The 21181-nt window shown below is 42.4% G+C and overlaps 1 protein-coding gene across 2 annotated transcripts in view; it reads left to right on the plus strand.

Moving 5' to 3' along the window:
* Positions 1-21181, plus strand: part of mtmr3 (myotubularin related protein 3) — a 28192-nt gene extending 7011 nt beyond the window's left edge. Inside the window, exons 6-22 of one of the 2 annotated variants that reach the window (XM_008284163.1) lie at positions 1807-1827; positions 2843-2925; positions 3738-3904; positions 3996-4092; positions 4380-4493; positions 5324-5514; positions 5880-6011; positions 6181-6292; positions 7738-7933; positions 8116-8301; positions 8579-8749; positions 9376-9521; positions 9988-11521; positions 11649-11759; positions 11931-12019; positions 14125-14151; positions 16065-21181. In XM_008284163.1, the coding sequence (XP_008282385.1) occupies positions 1807-1827; positions 2843-2925; positions 3738-3904; positions 3996-4092; positions 4380-4493; positions 5324-5514; positions 5880-6011; positions 6181-6292; positions 7738-7933; positions 8116-8301; positions 8579-8749; positions 9376-9521; positions 9988-11521; positions 11649-11759; positions 11931-12019; positions 14125-14151; positions 16065-16236 (3549 nt within the window). In that variant the 3' untranslated portion in view covers positions 16237-21181. The remainder of the gene's footprint in view (positions 1-1806; positions 1828-2842; positions 2926-3737; positions 3905-3995; positions 4093-4379; positions 4494-5323; positions 5515-5879; positions 6012-6180; positions 6293-7737; positions 7934-8115; positions 8302-8578; positions 8750-9375; positions 9522-9987; positions 11522-11648; positions 11760-11930; positions 12020-14124; positions 14152-16064) is intronic. The other variant, XM_008284164.1, reaches the window with a different exon arrangement.

Below are 21181 nucleotides of genomic sequence, written 5' to 3' on the forward strand. Positions count from 1 at the left end.
TGCTGCTAGACTGGCTACTTAAATTTAGCAAAGTGTGATTTATTACAAGCCAGAGTCACATTCTGTATAAACAAACACATACATATATTAAAATGTGTGCAGTTTGTTCTATAGCTTGTAGATCTTAGTGCTGCCCCAGGTGCAATGGTCCTGGAATCCTTTTTTCCCCTCCTGAAACTGTGTATTATTTTGGTATATGCAGTCGATTACCCCAGACCTATTTACATGCAAATCTTGAATATTAATATATATATATTTTACTCTCAACTTAAGTATTTGCCATCATTTGAAAAGGAAATTATTATCTCATGATGCCTTAGGAAAACCATATGCTATGTTCAGATCACCAAGCTGCTCTGCTGCTGACATTTGAGGAATTACATTTTGCAATGACAAATCATGTGCCATAAAGAAAGCTTTTGGTTGTTTCACTTCCTGCTCTTGAAAAAGTTTAATTATCCATGTAAAATTGTGAAAATAACATTCATTCATGATTTTTAAAGGATTGAAATGGCTAGTCATATTTGATGTTTTCCTTAATGTCAATAAATCTCATGAAAACCAACAATGCAATAATCCTATCAATGCTCATTGTCTGGTTTTTCAATAGCCTTCGAAAGACATTGATGAGGCAACTCACTGCAGTGGTTAACATGTTCCTTCAGTAAAATGATCAATGAAGTCATTGTAGTGCATTTGGAGTCAATCCTACACTCTTCTGCAGTTGAATATACCGGCTAGAGCTTCAAATATGAAGTATATGCTTTATATATTGCTGTGTGAATAATGTTTTTAAAGCATGTTTGTATTCATGGAGATTATTTATGAAACAAAACTAAACATTAATCTGGGCAGAAATTGCTTGTCTTAAAACAGTGTTTTAAAAAAACATATTGGCCTAGATGTAGCCTTAAAGAGACTGGGGCAGTCTGGACCATTGCATTGTTTGATTTCCTTTTTGAAATGGATTTGTTTGCAATACATACATATAGAATTTTGCCAGTTTTATCTATAGAAACTATAGCTAAATATTGACCTTCAGTTTGTTTGTGTGTCTTTTGCTCAGATGATCTAAAACTGAGCTATACTAAAAGTTGGTTAAGAATAAGATTAAGTCCTGATTAAAATCAAATTTTGCCAGATTTAGACAGTTTAATTTAAGCAAAGTTCTTAACAGATGTGTTAAATGTTACTAATGGCTGCAGTTCTTTATGTCTTCAGTTCTTTATGATCCCTAATGGTCTTATTGAAAGCTCAAGTTGGGCACTCAAATTTGGTTTCAAAACTAACTCATCCATGTAATATGGATAATGTTCGTCATTGCTTGAAGTCTTTCATATGCATAGAGTTCATTCAGTGGCTGTGGTGTGAGTATCCACCAGAGCGTTTGTTTTCTGTTGCTACTGGATTCTTGTCACGTGTTGCAGGGCTTAATTGGGACTCAGCAACCTTCTGGTTCCTGGCTCACACACCACTTCCTTGTGCTCACGTCAGACAATGCCAACCTTCTCCTACATACATATTTGGACGTTCCGACAAGGCATCTGCATCACATGGCAGGGCTGTCAGTGCTCACAAATCGGGGGTGGGAGGTGCTGAGAGAGCAAGAGGCTGTTAACAAGCAGCCCAGGAATTTTGATGGTGGCCAGATTGGGGATGTAGATTGGAGGACAGGAATTAAGTTGTGGCAGCAGGATGCACCAACATCCGGAATGTGTGGTGATAGCAGCCGTGCAAAGACAGAAAGTAGTCTAAAATCGACATGCATCACTTTCACTATTGTTTTCTCTGTTTTGTTTTGGATAGAGTTGTTGTTGTGAGGTGTCAGTAAGTACCCAGCAGAGCTGCACGGTGTGTTTGACTTAACTGTATAATTTTTGTGTGTGCCTGTCTGTTAACCAGCTGGTGCCTCGAAGAGTAAAGTCCTGCTTGTTCATCCTATTAAACACGAGGTGTTGGAGTAGAGAAGACACAATGAAAAATGTGTTTGGGGAAAAAAAAACTGTCCATACAAAGCATTCAAGCTGCCAACCTCGTAACACATCAACAAAATCTTCATACTGTTGTAACCTGGTCATTGCACTTGTGTTGGGAGCTTGACCTGCTGATGACTGACGATTGTGCATGGCTCCAGACTGTGTGTGAACATCAGCTTTAGCCACACCTTTAACAAAAGCCCACTGCGCAGCTGAAAAGTGCTCTTAACTAATTAACAGAGCTTAGTCAAAAGCAGCACAGGTATTTCCCTGCAGTATTCAAAGTATGCTCTTAAGTCAGAAGCACATGACAGTTTTGTACTTTGGATGGTATTTGCTTATATAAAAGATAAGACTGTAGTTCTGAGCCAAAACGGAAATGCAGGTACAAGTTTTTCAGAATCTAGTATTGAGTCTTTTTGTGCTCCCATATGCAGAGTTAAGAGGATTATGTATATTTACAGAGCAGAGGAAGATGTGATGTGAAAAATTAATGGAAATGCACCTGGACAAGTAATCTGTGTGACTTGTATATTTTTAGCACAATGCTGAGTGATGGTTTTCGTTTACGCAATTAAATATTTTAATTACACGTGATGTTGCAGCACATGCGGCTGATTCTTGGCATGATGGCATTACTGTGTTGACCACTACTAATTTACTACAGGGATTGTCAGTTGCAGTCTACCACACTACTGGCTGCACGTGTTTGGTTGGTGCATTGTGGATAATAATATACAACACATATATAGTGTTGAGCATGTGTTACAGTCAGTCTGTGTGAGAACACCTGAGATGCTAATTTACATGTGTCATCAGAGTTAAAGTGGATGTGGGTTAAATGTTTTCTCTCTTTTGCTCCACAGGTCCCTCTTCAGCTCATTGAGAGTGTGGAGTGTCGTGATATGTTCCAGCTTCATGTTACCTGTAAGGACTGCAAAGTCGTAAGGTATGATCAGTGAAACGGTTTCTCCTTTTTGTCTAAGGTATCAGAAACTTGATTTAAAATCGTGTTTTCACGTGTAAATGTGGGAAAACATTTGTTGTTCTGTTCGAATCATTTGATGCCACAGAAAAAAGTAATAACAGCTAAAAAGCAACAGAGTTAATTTGGAATTTTCCCACTGTAGTCAGACACTAGCCCTATCTCTACAGCACTGTATCAATGCTGGAGAATGGTCTGGCTGCACATCAACATCTTTTTACTGTAGGGGGGGAAAATGCTCTGGCTTGTTTGTATTTTCCAAAACCAGTAACTGTTTATAATTGTCTTGGGTTGTGCTGAGCCAAGATGCTGCGATGGTGCTAAAATAATAGTAAAAAAAAAAATAGCATATGAAAAATTGTGATAGAATTGTTATGGTGAAACATTTGCACAAGTAACATTGTCATTAAAATGTCTAATTCACTGAAAGAACCATGCAGGGCTGCCTGATTGCACAATCCAATTTTTTTTCAAAACTTTTCGTTTTCAGTGTGTTGCTGCTTGAGGCTTGTTGTTGTCAACTTAGACCCAATGGGCTGCCCGACTTGCAATACACTATTAGAAACCGTGGAAGAGCATACGTGATGTGATTGTAATGCAATTGCCATATATTTATAGAACTCTGCACAAATAGTAATTTACTCTTTGGTAAGGAGTTGTGTGTTTTTCACAAACAAAGAATAACACTTTCAGTAAGCATTTACTTGTTTCTGTTTTTTTGTTTTGTTTGAGTACCTATTGACTGTTTAATTTCGGCCTTTACATTTGATTCCCAGGTGCCAGTTCTCCACCTTTGAGCAGTGTCAGGAATGGTTGAAACGCCTGAATGTGGTATTGCGCCCTCCCTCTCGCTTGGAAGACCTCTTTTCTTTTGCCTTCCACGCCTGGTGCATGGAGGTGTACGCTGGTGAGAAGGAGCAACATGGCGAACTGTGCAGACCAGGTACCCTTCTGTCTCCCACATGTCCTCACATAACCCTAGCAGAACCCCTCCTCCACTCTGGGCTTATCGGACATCTCTGCTTTCTCTGTAGGTGAACATGTGACCTCGTGGTTCAAGAATGAGGTGGAGAGGATGGGCTTTGACACACAAAACGCCTGGAGGATATCTGACATCAACAGCAAGTTCAGGTAAACGCTGCTTTCATTCAGGATACTGCTGCTGTGTTGATTTCCTTCACTCCCAGCTAGAAGATAGATCCATCCTTTGCTTTCGTTGGCACACATCACAAGTCAGTGTATGTGTTAGACACTGGGTGGTTGTGTTATTGTACTCCATTGATGCTGCGCCCTGGGCAGATAAGGGGCCAGCCCAGGATTAGGTGTCTGTAGACAGAGACTTTTGTTGAGCCGTCACAGCCCTTTGGTGCTCCCTCTCCTTGTTTAATATTGCTCTCTCTGCCCCTTCCCCCTGCCAGGCTTTGCCCCAGCTATCCTCAGCAACTCCTAGTGCCCGCCTGGATCACTGACAAGGAGCTGGAAAATGTGGCAGCCTTCCGCTCTTGGAAGAGGTTTCCTGCTGTGGTTTATAGGTTGGTGTTTGGTTCTTCCAAACCAGACAGTTCTACAAAAATGAAAAGCATATGTGAAGGAAATTACACTATTGTCAGATAAAATGTTTATGCTTCTATTTCAGCAACAAACTCCCTGCAGTCTTAACTTCTCTTTTTGCCTCTGTTCAGAATGTGTCACCACCATCAATAGCACTTTAGTCAGTTGTGGTTCGTGTGTTGCTTTGATTTTTGGTTTTGGAAAACTACTGGCACCGAAAATGCAAACTTTTTATGCCAGTTTGTGCGTCACAGCACCTGAAATAAATATGCAACAAAGTTTTTCCTGGTGGCTGTAAAATGATTTAACCACCAGATCCACTCACTGTAGGGTCAAGGGTTCATGTTTTACCTTTTAATTTGCCCCTTAAATGCATGTTATGTGTTTTCTAAGCAAAAGGTAAAATTCATGTTCCAGCCTCTGAAAGTAGAATATGTGCTGGTCTGCTTAATATGACAGTAAAGCTAAATACTTTTTTATTTAGACTTTTGTCAGAGAAGCAGTTTAATTTTTCAACTTAGCCTTCAGAAATTGCAATGGTCATTTTCACAATTTTGTGATGTTATACATGCTATTCAATTGATGGTTTATGTTGTAATGTGCAAGAGAAATTAATAATGGATAAATGTTGTCTTATCTAGGGCATAGGCTATATCGCTATCTTGCTGTAGGACGTGTACTGTAGATAGCAGTGAATGCCATTTCCTTTCAATAATAAGATTGTAGCCCAGCTAAAATAAGCAGCATTGGCTTGTCATAAAATAATAATGTTGCACTCTGGCTAACTTCTCTCTGGTTGTCCCTCACATAGGCACCTGAGCACAGGAGCTGTTATTGCCCGCTGTGGCCAACCAGAGGTCAGCTGGTGGGGCTGGAGGAATGCTGATGATGAACACCTGGTCCAGTCCATCGCCAAGGCCTGCGCTGTGGACAGCAGCTCCCGCAAACACCTCTCCAATGGCAACTACACCAACGGCTCAGACCTGCCTGATACTGATTTTGGTAAGAGATGGCAGAGTGCTCCACTCGGTTATTTGGTGTACACGCCCACACACAAACACACACTTTCAGCTGAATACACACCTACCACCTCTCACAGATATTTCCACTTTGAGGTCTTGCTATCTGCATGAAATTACAGCAGACAGTGTTGTGCAATCTGACCTGTCAGGGCTTGTCTCAAACAGCAGGCTTACACAAACACACAGACATAGTCACTTCTTTTGTCAAATGTTGGTGGTATGATGTGCCTGAATGCGTCTTACTCACATCAAAATTATTTATTGGCAGTTTTTGATCATAGTAATGATCTCAACCAAACCATACATCCTGAGTTGTAGAGTTTTCTTTCTTTGTGTGTCTGTCAGAATCCTCCATGACCAACAGCTCAGAGGTGGAGACGTTGGCCATCCAGCCCCACAAGTTACTGATCCTGGATGCCAGGTCCTATGCTGCTGCTGTGGCTAACAGGGCCAAGGGGGGAGGCTGTGAATGCCCAGGTAGGTCTCGCCTGCTCAGTCCCTGGTTACAAGCAGAATTAGGTCAATGTGTGCTGTGGATTCAGGAGCTCAGTACACCGCAAATGCGATTGTTTTCAATGCTAAAATTAAAACCTCCACCAGTTTTTGTTTTATCCTTTTTTTCACAATTGTTTTCCTTCTGTTCCAGAGTACTATCCCAACTGTGAGGTGGTGTTCATGGGAATGGCTAACATCCACTCCATCCGCAAGAGTTTCCAGTCTCTGCGTTTCCTCTGTACTCAGATGCCTGATCCAGCCAAGTATGTTTTTTATGCCTCCAGCAGTGCCTCTAAATTTCCTTAGTAATAACTCCAAAACACTACAGGCTAAAACTGTTAAACCCAAAGCTCCCAAGCTTTGCTGTAGTAACTGGAGGTAACTAGTAATCACAGCTGTGTTTTGGCCTTGGCCATACATCTGTGCCTGATTTAGAAAGTCTGGCCCAACCCCAAGCAGAGGATCTCTTTCCATCTGCACTCCCAGACCTGACGCTACAATGATTTGTAATTGAATCGTGCTGGCTTAAGAGAACATTGTTGAACGTGGTTAGGAAATCAAATCAGAAGACAAAAAACAGAGTTCAAAAAAATCCTCTTCACCCTGGATCCTAGCCCAGCATGTTTATTTGGGTCATACAGTGTGTGTACATTTGTATTTGTGGGCCTTCTTTATTTGATTATTACTTGGGGCCTTTGCAGAGACTTTATTGCGTTTTTGCTAAACACAGCATTTTGCGACCATTTTGTCATTATTTCTGTGACGTTTTCAAAACTGTAACCTAATTTGTATAAGAATACAAAGCATGGCTGCTGAAAGACTTAACTTTTAAGCTTCAAAATTCGAAAGTCAGAGTTTTGTCAAAGACTTGTCTGTCTCGCTCACAGACCCTTCAAGTTTATAGACAATAAAAATCCCACAGTACTTAGAATAATAACCCAGATAAGATAAGACAAGTGGAATATTTACTCATAATTGATGTAGGTCAGGGTGTATCCATGTATCCCACTGATCATATAATATTTTAAAGTATTATGTGACCCTTAACCAAACAGTAATTTTCTGAACTTTGCAAAACACCAGGATTTCAAACTGCATTAATCAATTTAGCCACTATGAGGCAGAAAAGCATCCAAAAAACACCACCATACAACTGTCACCATGTCTCTGGCTTGTACAGTTATTGTAAACATGTTAGTAAACAATTGCCGGCTTTTACGTCCAGCTGATAAGTACACTGTCATTCAGCTGGAGTCATGCTGCTGATGAAATGGTCTTCTTTAGCTCTCTTTTGATCTTGGGAATCGATGCAGAACATCTCTGTAGAACTCTACCTGCCTGCCGTTTACTTTGTGTTTCTGTTGTTTCGTGTTGAGTAGGTCATGCACAATGGGTTTAGCAGAGCATGCTTACTTGAAATGGTTGCTGAAATTGGTTGTAATCACTATTTTAAAAAATTACGTACCAAATTACTATTTAATATTGCAAATGTGTGAAAAAAAAAAGGTTGTTTGATCAGCTTATTGATAACTGGATGACTTACAGGATTTGTACCATTTTGTTTGATTGTGTTGTTAATCCTTTGAACAGAGCTGTGATACGTGGCACTGCTAAACGTGATGTACTGGTCTTCATAAAATGTGTATTATCACTTTGTGTTTGAGATGTACAACGGCCTCTGATTTTTGTGTTCTGTTGCTGTCTACAGCTGGCTTTCTGCATTGGAGAGCACCAAGTGGCTGCAGCACCTGTCCCTGCTGCTGAAGGCGGCCCTGCTGGTGGTCAACGCTGTGGACCGAGACCACAGGCCCGTTCTGGTGCACTGCTCTGACGGCTGGGACCGCACACCTCAGATTGTTGCTTTGTCCAAGCTGCTGCTGGACCCTTACTATCGCACTATTGAGGTATAGAACGGGTCTTTTTTTCTTTTAGTTTAGTTTACTGCCTCTTGGGCTTTTTCTTTTTCCCTTTTTTTTTTTTTTTTTTTTTGAGAATATTGCCTTGAGAATATTTCCTTCCAACATTCCAATGCAGCTTTAATAAGAACATTTAATTGAATCTAAGATATTACAATGTCTTCATACAGGGCTTCCAGGTTTTGGTGGAGACAGAATGGCTTGACTTTGGCCATAAGTTTGCTGACCGCTGTGGCCACGGGGAAAACTCAGAGGACCTAAACGAGCGCTGCCCTGTCTTCCTGCAGTGGCTGGACTGTGTCCACCAGCTGCAGAGGCAATTCCCGTGCTCCTTTGAGTTTAATGAGGCCTTCCTGGTACGTACAAGTTTGGTGGTTGAAGTGTGATTTTGCTCACATCCTTACAGTAGGCACTTCAGAATGTTTTAAGGTACAGGTGTGCAAATAACACGTCTCTCATTAAAGTCTATTCACATTCAGTTTCCAGTTTGAGATGTTAATATGCATTTATCTTAATGGGTGTGTTCAGAAGTCAAACGAGGAAACTTCTTTTCATCTCTACACTTACCATACCTGAAATGCGTATACAAGTCTGTACATGTCAGAGTGTGTATGTGTTTGTGTGTGTTCACAGGTAAAACTGGTGCAGCACACCTACTCCTGTTTGTTCGGCACCTTCCTGTGTAACAGTGGTAAGGAGAGGGAGGATCGCCACGTTCAGGAGAGGACCTGCTCAGTCTGGTCACTGCTCAGACCAGCCAACCGCACACTGAGGAACATGTTGTACTCCTCACACTCAGAGACTGTACGTCTGTCATGCACTTTGAGCACTGCAAGCTCTGGTTATTTAGATTTTCCCTTAAAAATGTGTAAATTTTTGAAGCAATTAACCGAACAAAACATTTTCTAAAGCATGTATGAAGTTTTCTTTGTTTGTTTTTTTTTTTTACAAAGCTAGCTAAAGCTTAGCTAGGCAAAGCACAGAAATACATTTTTCAACCTGAAACCATGGAATCTAGTTTCCTTATGTCTGGATTTTTTCAAAGTCCTGACAGCATGGCCTTAGATGCATTACAGGAAGAATAAGCCAAAGAAAAATATATTTCACAAGGTTTCTTTAGATTTATTGCTAATTGTTGTGATCTAAAACTTGATTTAAAGGTCTTTTCACACCCTTCTGAGAATTGCATTTTTGTGGTTACTGTTGTTTTGTGTTTGTATTTTTTTTGTCCGTGTGCCATAAATAGTATTCTCCCAGCTTGAGGGAAAAACTACATACTTGGAACTTATTGCATTCTGATGTTTGTGTTCTAGTTTTATTTTTTGAAGTTTACACTTTACAGATGTGCTTCTAGATCATTTTGTTGCTATTATTTGTAATTTCCTGCCTTTGATTATATTCGGGTGTTAAGTTTTCAGCTGTTGTTGCAGGTTCTTCACCCAGTGTGTCACGTGCGGAACCTGATGCTGTGGACAGCAGTCTATCTACCCAGCTCCTCTCCCACAACCCCATCCGATGACTCCTGTGCCCCCTACCCTGTGCCCGGTGCCAACCCGGAAGATGCGCCCCTGGGCAGGTGAGCCTGGCGCGCTGGCACCCGACCCCCCCTCTCTTCCTCCCTCATGTAAGATAAACACAGGTTGAGACTCCCACAGCCAGAGGGGCCCGGCCTTTCAACTCCACTGCTTTGACACTTTTCTCTGCTCAGGCTTCCGCACTCACAGATACTGTTTTATGCTCTCCTTATCTCATGTCTCACGACAGTCATAACATCATGGAGGCGTAACAGGAAGTTCATGTTGATAGAGTTTATAGGATCTAGCTCTGAGTTAGAGAGACAAAGTCTGAATGTTCCTCTTTCATTATGTTTGTGCTGCATTTTTCTTGTTTTGATGAGACTGACAGTATTGATTTGTGAACTAAACATTTTATAATTATGTGTACAGCTTCAAATTGAATCACAGGGTGTCAAACATACTGAGTCATTGTTGTGTAATGAAATGCTGTTTCTGTGCCTAATTGTTCTCTCGTTTCCCGCGCAGACGTACGAAGACTCGCTCTTTTGACAACTTGCCCAGTGCATGTGAGCTGGGAAGCTCGCTGGCTCCCAACCGCCGCTCCAGTGACCCGAGCCTCAATGAGAAGTGGCAGGACCACCGGCGCTCTCTGGAGCTCAACATGGCAGTGGGGCCTGAGGGAGGGGGAAACCAGGATCAGGAGGTTCGGCCCAACGGAGTAGGGCCTTATCCAGATGGACCGGACTCTGAACTGGATGACAGCCCACAGTCCCAGAACTCACAGGCTGAACTCAGGCAGGGAGCTCCTGTGAACCTAGCAGGAGAGGAAGCAGAGGAGGCGGAGCTCTCTGTGGCAGTGGGTGTGGCCGAGGGCCAAATGGAGAACATTCTTCAGGAAGCCACGAAGGAGGAGGCAGGAGCTGATGTTCAGAAAGAGGGAAGTGCTGTTGTCTCTGAAGTTATCAATACTGGTGACACAGAGGTGGAGACAGAAGCAAAAGTTGAGGAGGAACATCAGTTGACAAAGGCAGACAGACCTGAGATTGAGCAAGAAATATTTACTAATGGTCACCATCCAGAAAATGGTGTGATGGAGAATGAGGAGGATGGGGACTCTCCCACTCTGCCCACACAGAAGGACGATGAGCTGGATCAACAAGCAACTGAGGTGACTCAGACATCAGAAGATGTAGTGAAGCAGAATGTAGAGAACTCTTCTGTACCGGAGGAGCTTGCACATGGACCTAGTGAGTCCAGCTTAGGTGAGCCAGAGGAGCCTGCAGCCCACAGAACTATAACTAACGGCTTTGTGGACAGGTCACCTGAAGAGCTGGGCATAGATGAGGAGAACTCTCCGGACTCTGAATCTGACCACGGTGTGTCTGAACCGGTGGAGCAGTTGGATAAGAGAGCCTCACTGATGGAGAGCTCAACAGAGACTTTAACTGAAGAAGCCTGCAGCAGGCTGGAGCTCCCAGCACAGCCGCCTGTGTGTCTGAACCGACAGCCCTGCACTGACAGCAGGAGCCAGGTGCCCTGCTCCAGAAAGGAAAAAGGGCTGGAAACTGGTGAGCACGGCTTTATCAGAACTTTAAATGGGGGCTGCAAGCGACCCTCTGTCAGTGCCTTTCAGTCTGCGAGTGCTGACCTTAGCAGGGATGGGCTTTGTAATGGTGACAGCACAGATGGAGATCCCTGCGGAGGACCTCACTGGGCCAAAGGGAATGGGGAGCGGGCCCCTCTGAGTCGACAGGTATCCCTAGTAAGCTGCAATTCCCTGATTCTCCACCCGCGGGGCAGCTGCTCTCAGCACAGGTGGTGCCACGCCCTGCATGGTCGAGCAGCCATCAGCCCGGAGCAGCCGTCCCGTAGCCACTTGGATGATGACGGGCTGACCCTGCACACAGATGCCATCCAGCAAAGGCTGAGGCAGATCGAGGCGGGACACCAGATGGAGGTGGAGACTTTGAAGAAGCAAGTGCAGGAGCTGTGGAGCCGCCTGGAGAATCAGCAGCACGCCGGATCCCACAGAATCAACGGAGACATGGGAGACGAAGTGGTAAGATACTAAAAGTCTGACCTTCATACTGACTGACCCTCTGATCTGTTCACTACCTAGTTGTAACTAGTAATAGTAGCGGTTACGATGAGCTTGACTGTGATCATCTTAGTCTCCGTCCATACAGACCTCAATGACGGACTCGGAGTACAACCAAGACCCAAACTGTCTGTCGCGCTGCAGCACAGAGCTCTTCTCTGAGGCCAGCTGGGAGCAGGTGGACAAGCAGGATACTGAGGTGAGCAGTAACACTGACCTCATTATATTTACCATGGAGCGAAGGAAAAAAACTATTAAAGCAGAGACTGTACTTGTTTGTAGGAAGCATTTTTCTATTCCAGAAATGGCAGATGGTGTTTGTCGGCCTGTAGATGAGGCCTGTAAACTGACTCTGGTCTGTATGTTGCAGGTCACTCGCTGGTACCCTGATCACTTGGCAGCCCAGTGTTACGGCTGTGAGAGCAGGTTCTGGCTCGCCACCAGGAAGCATCACTGCAGGTAAGTACCAAACTTTGTCCAGCTGCAGAACCTTAAACGTTCAGTTGCTGTCAAACACTCCTGTCTGTCTTGTTGAGGCGTTTGACCTGTTGAAGCATGCTCCTCTCCGGCTCAGAATGAACTTCTTGCATTCTTGTACTTAGGGTGATCCGAGATGGCACAAGAAGCATTTTAGTGCTCAGTGTAAACTTTTCCTTCCTGTTCTCTTTTAGTACTGCACTTTGTATGGAGTAGTGGGACATGCATGAGACTTGTTAAAAAAAATGGTTCAAACTGATGTAATCAAGAGTCCCTGGATGCAGACACTACATAGACCTTCACAGTTGGCAGGAAAACATTTGACCTCAGTGGAATTTGACCTTCTTTGTGTAGTGTTTTCTTGGGATATTTTTTGTTTGTTCTCTTAGATTGGATTAAAAGTCAGTTGACTCCCTTTATAGCTTTATGCAATAGATTTGCAACTATGACAGATTCAAATAGATGTGCCAATATAAAATTAATTTAGGAATCCTTTCTAATGTTTTATGTAAGGTTTAAATCTAATTTATTTATCAAACTGTTTATTAAACTACGTGAATAGGCTATGCCTGACTGGATGACCCTGTGAGCTGCTGATGATAGTTGGTGACTCTTTGAATTCTAATTGTATCCTCTGTTGTCAAAATCAAAATTACAGGAATTTCTGTGTTAATCTTGTATTTTTCGAGTCAAAATTATCACAGAAATTTCAATCCATAAAAATGATTGAAAGTGCTAACAAAGTTTAAACTTCAGAATATCAGCAAGCGACACAGTTCTGAATCAGAATAGTTACGTATCTGTTGGGTTCAAAGTGTCTCCTTCTGGCCAGTGGTCACCTTTGCGCTACACTGCTTTTGTTCTTTGGCCGTCAGGATTCGGATGGTAATCTGAAATATAGTTAGCAAATGATCTAATCATTCCTTGTAACCCAGTAACACACACAGCAGACATTAGGAGGTAGTTTCCTGGACAGTGATCCAGCCAGCAGGCCCTGCACTTCTGTGGTTAGTTGTGCTAATAGCCAGGCTGCGTGTGACACTACAGCTCCAAGCATAAATCAGACTGAGCATCTTAACAGCCAAACCCTGCTGCCCATCAGTGAGTTAATGTAACATTATTAGAACAGTTTGTACTCAACAGTACGGCATCTGTTTTAAACTGATTTAAAGTAAGGATTCATTTAATGGGTATAAATATTTTTCAAATCTATACCTACACTTGCTGAAGTCTTTGATATATTTGATGGCCAGCATTGAATAAAACCATAGAAAAGCTGCTGAACTTTTTAAAAGATCCTTGCACCCGACTCCTGTAAAATCTTCCTCATGTAAAAAATGACATACAATGCAGATGTTGATGCAAACAAATGACATGAAGGAGACTTCTGCTGCTGAGATCACGTGATTTCCTGTTAAATGTAGATCTTGCCTGCATCCAGGTCCATCTTGATGTAGCAGAATCCAAGATATCCTGACTTGTAGGCTCGTAGTATGGATGTAAAAATGCAGATTGCCACATATCCCATGATATTACTCCTTTCCTTTCTCCTTATTACACCCTCCCTGTGTGGTAAACATTCAGACATGCAGTTTGTAGCGCAATATTTAAGCTAGGATTTTAAGCCCATACAGCTGTTTTCACTGCTTTACTCATACTCTCTGTGACAAGTAAACTGTCGCCTGACTTGGGGAATAGTTGATGGTTGGATTATTAACTGACCTGATGTGCCCACACACGGCTGTTTAGAAGGATCAGGATGAGTTTAATTTGGTGAATTGTAGCTTTCTGTCTCATTCCATCAGCTGCTGGTATTTGGTCTGGTGTTATCATTCCCTCATATCACTGCTGTCCACTCGTTACTTGCTTTTCTCTGTGGCCGGTTGGATCACGTTAACTACTGAGTGGGTGAAATTGGAGTTGGAATAATTTCGAATGTTCAGTTGTAAACACAATAATGTGTAGTTGCCAGTGTAGGCCGTCACTTTTAACACACATCTTCAGCAGGATGTGTGTTTTAGAGTGTGATGTTTTCTCCACTGTTCAGGCAGCTCTTATCCATATTCTGCCCCTCTCCTCCTCTACAGTGGCAGAGAGCCTGTCCAGGAGGTCTGGTGAGATCCTGCTCCCTTGTCCCACCCCACCCTCCACCCTCTTAACCTGGCATCGCTGCACCTCCCTCCTCCTAATCCTAACCCCAGCCAACCCCTTCCCCTACTTACCTGCTGCATCTGGGTTCATTCTGTTTAGCAACTTCAAAGGGAAATCTCTTTTCATTTCTGAGATTTTATTGACTTACTTGTGCGTCCTGCAGCGGCAGTGTGTTTCCATTCAGCGGTTTTTTGATTGGCTGTGACTGTGAGCACGGTGCTGTCAGTGCTGTGATTGGTCGAGGACTGGTTATTTCATGTTAAAAGTGAAAACCTGGACGACAAAATCGACCCTCCTCCTACCATAGCACCACATCAGCACCCTGCCCCCCCACCCACCTATTCACCTACCTACCCACCCACAACACACATCCTGGCAGCATGCTGCCCCGAACCAGCCCCCTGCATCTCACCTCCCAGCAGCACAGCATGGTATTGGAGGCTACTGAGTCCACACGGTGGTGCAAAACGCTGCAGACTCAGAGAGAATTAGATGTTGGTTTTTAAATATTTCTGCTCAGGGTGAGTACAGGCAGGTAAAAGGAACCAATTGATGTGTCATTGTGTGAGCATGGCCTTACATCTGAATTTGAGCATGGGTCTTTGAAACCTCCAGTGTGACCTGCCTTCTTGTCCAGTGATGGTGTTTTTATGGGCTGAAAAATAAGTTATCACTGCTGTGTGTTGGAGCACCTCTGCTAAGCTGGCATGCAGTGAAACATCACAGTAGGGTTGAATTGTGAACCGGATGAGCGGGGTTTGCTCACAACTCTCATTCCTTCTTTCCACCTGTTTTATCCTGCGTCACAAATGGTCAGCTTTGAATCAGCCTCATTTTTACGTTCGATTCGTGTCCTGCAGGTTTTATTTGGTAATCTGAGATTAAATAATGTTGAATATCAACACTGATATTGTAAAGGCAACATACGTGCTAATGATTTAATATGCTGATTAGTGTCAACAGTGCGAACAAGGAGTGACTACGTAGTCCAAACACTTTAAAAACACAGGCTAGGGAATATGGAAATTATTGTGATTTCAGGGCATTTGTTTACAGTGACAGAAATGTATAATTTCACTTTCCTTATTCTTATATTTTTAACAGAATAATCACCCAATCACACCTAATCTGAACATGTAATCAGCCTTCTCTCTAAGATCTTCTATTAAGGATAATAATTAGTAAAAATGAAATAAATGACTAGTTTCCTGCAAAATGTGAATTAACCCTCATTTTTTTACTGCAATATAAAGTCTTGCACCTCTATGGAAATAGCACAACAATGGCTAGACAGAGAGAGAGCTTAAAAATGTCTGTTGTACAATAAAAAGAAGGTATAATGCGATAAATCTTAAGAAAAAAAATAAAGGCAAGAATGTTGACATTCAGTTAGATAACTTATTTTGTTCTTAGTATCCCAAATTCAGTTTTGGATTTGCTCTGTTCTGAACTTTTTTTGTTTTAATTTATAGCCTAATGGAATAGATGGTAGATAATTATGCAGATCTTGATTAGTTGTTTCTAAAATCATAATTATAGCAATATTATTATGTAGGAACTCTTAAAAAAAAAAGTTGATGTATGTGGTTTTAGCTTGAAAAGTCTTGAAAAATAATCATCCAGGTAACAGTCTGTGAGCTGACACTATTGCACGTTGAGCTGACAGGAACTGCAACTCTGAATAAATTAACATCCAGGCTCGTCTCAAATCATCACCACTCAACAACATTCAAATCAGGCAAACCCAGTTTTTGAATGTATAACGAACAGGCTGTCAACTGTAATTTAACACGATCTGCCAAGGAGACGCATGGTAACTGGAGGTGGAAAGAGGCTCTGTGTCAGACCCCCCGCTGATCTCTCTGTCCCCCCACAGGAACTGCGGTAACGTGTTTTGCGCCAGCTGTTGTGACCAGAAGATCCCAGTGCCAAGCCAGCAGCTGTTCGAGCCCAGCCGTGTCTGTAAGACCTGCTACAGCAGCCTCCAGCTCAGCTCGCCCCCCCTGGACCTGGAGCTGGAGAAACCCATCACAGCCAGCTCCAACTGAGGCTCAGAGGAGCGGGATGGAGGGGAGTCGGGCTGAGCCGCCAGCCGCTGACACAGGCGCACTGCTGAAGAGCACAGGAGCTACACAGAATGTCCCATGTACTTTGTGTGTGTGTGTGCTGCAGATATGGAATTTCATGTGTATATATGGAAGGTGACATGTTGGCGAGATGCCGAGCGCTCTGAACGGTGGGTGTGCACAGGGGTGGGTGAGTGTGTGAGAGAGGCCACACAGAGGGTTTGTGGCAGTGATGAACTGCACTCCAAGGACAGAGGAGTGAGAATGGACATCCTGGTGCCTTGGACCAGGCAGGCAGAGAAGGTCGTCTCACTGTGTTTGCTGAAGTCTCCTGGAGGACTTTGGTCTATTGAATCATTTCCCTGCTCATCAAGGTTTCTCATCAAACCTCTCAGTACCATCATCTCCCAGCCTGGAGGCTATGACATCAGCACTGACGAGGAAGCAATCATGAGACTCTCCCTCAGCAGTAGAGATGTCCAGACACTGAGCTGAAGCTCACAAATGCTGTTTAGGAAAACTTAAAGGGTCAGTTCACACAAATCATGTAGAAATCATAGTTCTTCATTTAGCTCTGGTGATACCTACTAATGTGTCTACATTTATTTTTCTTAGGTTCTTGCTGCCTCCACAGTAATGAATTGCATTAAGACTGCACTGTTATTGTCTTTACGCATTAGTCTGCAAGTCATGTTGTCAGTTAATTATTTAATCTTTTTTCTGTAAAATGTCAGAAAATAGTTACATGTGGCCATTGTGTTCAAAGAAGTCAAATCCAAAGTGAAAGGAAGTTCAGTTCAGTAGCGTACATGAATGAGAAGTCAGAATATTTTACATTGCCGAAACTTGAAGCAGAGAGAGGTATTTTTTGCTTGACTGATTATCAGTTAATTTTCAATTATGTGACTATTCAATTATGAAATAACTAACTGATGTTTGTAGCTCAGAGCGCTGACAAATGACATTTAAAGTGGTGCTGCAGGGATTTAGCATCACATTTACAAACACTTTTCAAAAGACACATTTAAAGAGGAAGTCTAAAGATCTAAGCAGCAGAGATGGCTGGCTGTGGGACAGCTCGGTTACAAAGAGTGCAGGATTTGACATTTCCCAAGTTTGTGGTCTCCAGACCGGATGATGTGGCTGACATGAGGAGTTTATACAGTTGTGCTCCCTAAAATATATGACAGTCACATCTCTTTCCAGCACAGATCAACTGATAGGGTTTTTCAGGTTATTAGTAGTAATCAAGGAGATCATATTTGAAACCATTACATTTACAATAAAACTGAATATCTTCGTGTCAAAATTCAGAATAACATCATTTCTAATGCGCAAGTTCTTTACGTAACGCAGCTCTGCACTGGAGACTAACAGTAGAGACAGCTGCATCAGAGCAAAGTAGCACATTCTATCATTAATTCAGTTTGTCAGGAATTGGTTCATAAAAAAAATGATGCCCATAATCAGACAAATGCTGAATATCTGATCCGATGATCCATTCCTACAGTGTCATTATTTCTGATAGTGTTTTGGGTGAACTGACCCTTTAACATACTGTGGGCTGAACCTCAGCTGAGTAGATTTACGTGCTTTGTTTGGTTATCAGCTTTTCATGCAGACGGGCACAAACATTTGTGTATATACAGAAAGTACAAAGAGCTCATTGATATAAAGTACAAAATAGAGGAGAAAAAAAATGAACCATCAGTTTTAAGTTTGTGTTCAGCTGAGGTTCAGTGCAGAGTGCAGATGGGAGACTCTGGACTCCTTTGTCTACCTTTATGTTAACAAAAGTGCTGTTGGCATGTTTAAGATGTCGTTTACTTTCTCCAAACACCCTGGTTGTTTGCAGTACTTCTCTCAACCCACGGTGAGGACAGTAAATTATTGTTTGCTTTTTTTAATGCCCTTGTAAAAGTCTTACAGCAGGACCAGTTAGAGGAAAGGCTTTGACTATCCAACCCTTTAAGAGCTGACGGCCGCTCGGCTCTTCCATGCTGATAGACTGTTATTACTCGTCTGCTAGGAGTGTAAACTGATGTGCTGTGGCGTTGTCAGTTTGTGTCAGTCGACAGACGAGCTGCAGGTTGTTTGTGCCCTACGTGAACTGACTGACTGTGTAATCTCGCCTGTTAGCCATACCTTCATGCCCTTCACTCACAGCAGCAGCCCCCTTTTTTGTTATTTTTCACCCAGCAGGCACTGGGAGCTGGACGTCTCGCTCTCTGTTCAGTCCTCTGGTGGAAATCAGAAGTGGAGGTGTGAATCTTACACTGCCGTCAACTTTTAAAGGCAACTCAGTGTCATTTATATTACTGCGTTTTTGATTTCCACCTTGATAGGCTGAAACATGGAGAGCAGCGGCAGCAGAAAAGGGCTTTTGGCCTAAAAGTCTGTAACTCCACATGAAATCTGTCAGAGACGCTTCACGGAGACGCCCACTCTGCCTCACACCCATTCAATGACCTCCTTGCACACACATTAATACATTTTTTTTGTAAAATAAATGAATAAAATAATATATTCAGATACCTATATAGCATTTAAGACAAATGTATAGAATCCTTGAATAGTGGCGCACTTAATTAGTCACCAAAAACTTTTTTTTATTTCCTCGTTTTCTTATGTTGTTAATTGCAGAAAAACACTTACATTTCACAGCCTGTTGAAGATGACAGGTGCTTTTTTTTTCTTTCTTTCTTTCTTTTTTTTTTTTTAAAATATAGAAGCAGGGTGTCCTGTTCTGATGCTGCAGTGGTTTTCCCTTTTAAATGCGATCATTACTTGGATTTTATTTATTAAGGTTTTGTTGTTGGATTGCTGTTAAAAAAAAATCCAGACAATTCAATTGCCACAGGATAATCAGTGTTTCTGAGACAGGGACAGAGAGGCGCTTCTGAACGGTGGCTGCGGCGATGCTCGTCATTTCAGGATATTTTGTATTAGCCAATTGCAGCGGGATGTGTGGATGTAATGATTACCTGATAACGAGAGGGGAAGGGAGTGAAAAGTCAGAGGTGTCATCTAGCATCAAAATGATACAAAAAAAAAAAGTGTGTCTGTAGCCAATGAGACGTCTATGCACTGAGAGAACAGTGGTCCAAAACAAGCAGCCTGAACCCAAAATAAAAGCCCTCCCCCACACACGCACACACACGCACACACATACACACACACACTACTTCAAACCCATCTACAAACACTACCTCTACTTTGTACTCACACTCGCTCATGCACACACATTCACACACACACTCACACTGAGCTTGTAGTTGCTGAGCGCTTTTCAGATTCACATTGTCGAGAATGGCCTTTTATTTTTATTATTGAGAATCTGTTTTTCCGTTAAGGGTACAGCACACGAGCGTAGACTAGCTTCATAACGATCATTTTTGTTGTTGAGACTGCCAATCTTACTACTCCTCCTCATTCAGCTTGTCATGACAGCAGCGAGCCCACTTGTGCCAGATAGTCGCTGCGGTTCGCCACACAGGATGACAAAATTCATACTGTCGGAGGATATGCATCAATTTGTGTGAACCGTGATTGACAACGTGATACTTTTGAATCATGCTGGTGCTGTTTTGCTGATCCTAAGTTTGGCTATAAACGTAGTGGCAGAATCAGCAGGTGATTGAAGCGTGCGGTGGAGCTGCTGTTTAAGGTTTAAGGGGGTCAGGACAACAACAGGCTTGAAGTGTTTGTTTTTCTCACTGCCCTCCTGTAGAAGTGGTGTTTAATTGAACAGCTCAAAATTTAGTCTTTCAATTAGAGGGGAAAAAAATAAGTTGTTTGCCCCCCACAGATGAGATTCTGTCACTTCTGTAAATGTACGATTTACAAAAGCACTTGAACCAGTGATGCCATGGCAACATGACTGAGGCATCACCTTTCCAAATGTTTGTTTATTTGACCGGCATTAAATGTGCAACAAATGTAAAAATAGTTTTGACTCAAATCAGTTTCCTCGTAACATGTAGAGATTTTAACTGGAAGTAATTTCGAAAGAAAATGTTTGCCAACACTTTTTAAAAATACAGTCAGACGTTCGCGAAAGACTGCAAGCTTAAAAAGATGGCTGAGTGAGATGTGTTATTTCCCTTCATGAGCTCTTTCACTCCCTGCAGACACACTGGCAGCATGACTTCTCACTCTGTATTTTCACCACCATCACCGGCATGTGGGGCACCAAGCTTGTCTTGTTCAACAATCCATGAATGTGAATTGTCTAAAAGGAAAAAAAAAGAAGAAAAAAAAGGCTATTTTTTGCACATTTAAGTAGACACTGCCACAGAGTGCATCAAAATAAAGCTGAAAACTGAAAGTGTGCCGTGCTGTTCAGTATTGTGAGGAGCGTGATGAGAGCTGGTGCTGTGGAGAGTTCTGGCTGGATGTGTGTGGGAGGGTCTGCTAACGCGGGCATCACTTACCACACGTTGCTGTGCTTTTTTTTTTTTTTTATCTTTTCTTTTTTTCTTTTTCCTCCCAAGAAGTTCTCTTGCATATGTTGTATTTTTCCTCACTCACGCTGACAGAGGCATCACTGCAACGGCCCAGTAATCACTCGACGTGTGTGTGTACATGTGAATGCATCGAGCATTGGTGCGACTGTGTGTGTGTGTGTGTGTGTCTCTTTTGGTGGAGACTGGTGCCAAGCAGTTTTATTACGGGTCTCTCACAAAGGGATCACTCATGCTTTTGTTTGATTTTCCTCTTTTTTTTCTCTCTCTCTCTCCTCCTCCCTTATGTTTGATAAGCACTTTGAACCTTCTCATGTCTGTCAGAGGAGTGTGTAGCTGTACATAGCAATTTCCTGTAACAACAAGTGCTCCTTGTTCAGTCTGAATATTTTGTTTTGTTGGATTTACTTTAAAGAGCATTACATTGTTGTAGAATTAAAGGAAAAATAAACTAGGTAAACCTA

Source organism: Stegastes partitus, unplaced genomic scaffold (genome assembly GCF_000690725.1).
Source record: "Stegastes partitus isolate 25-593 unplaced genomic scaffold, Stegastes_partitus-1.0.2 Scaffold349, whole genome shotgun sequence".
NCBI classification, from domain to species: domain Eukaryota; kingdom Metazoa; phylum Chordata; class Actinopteri; family Pomacentridae; genus Stegastes; species Stegastes partitus.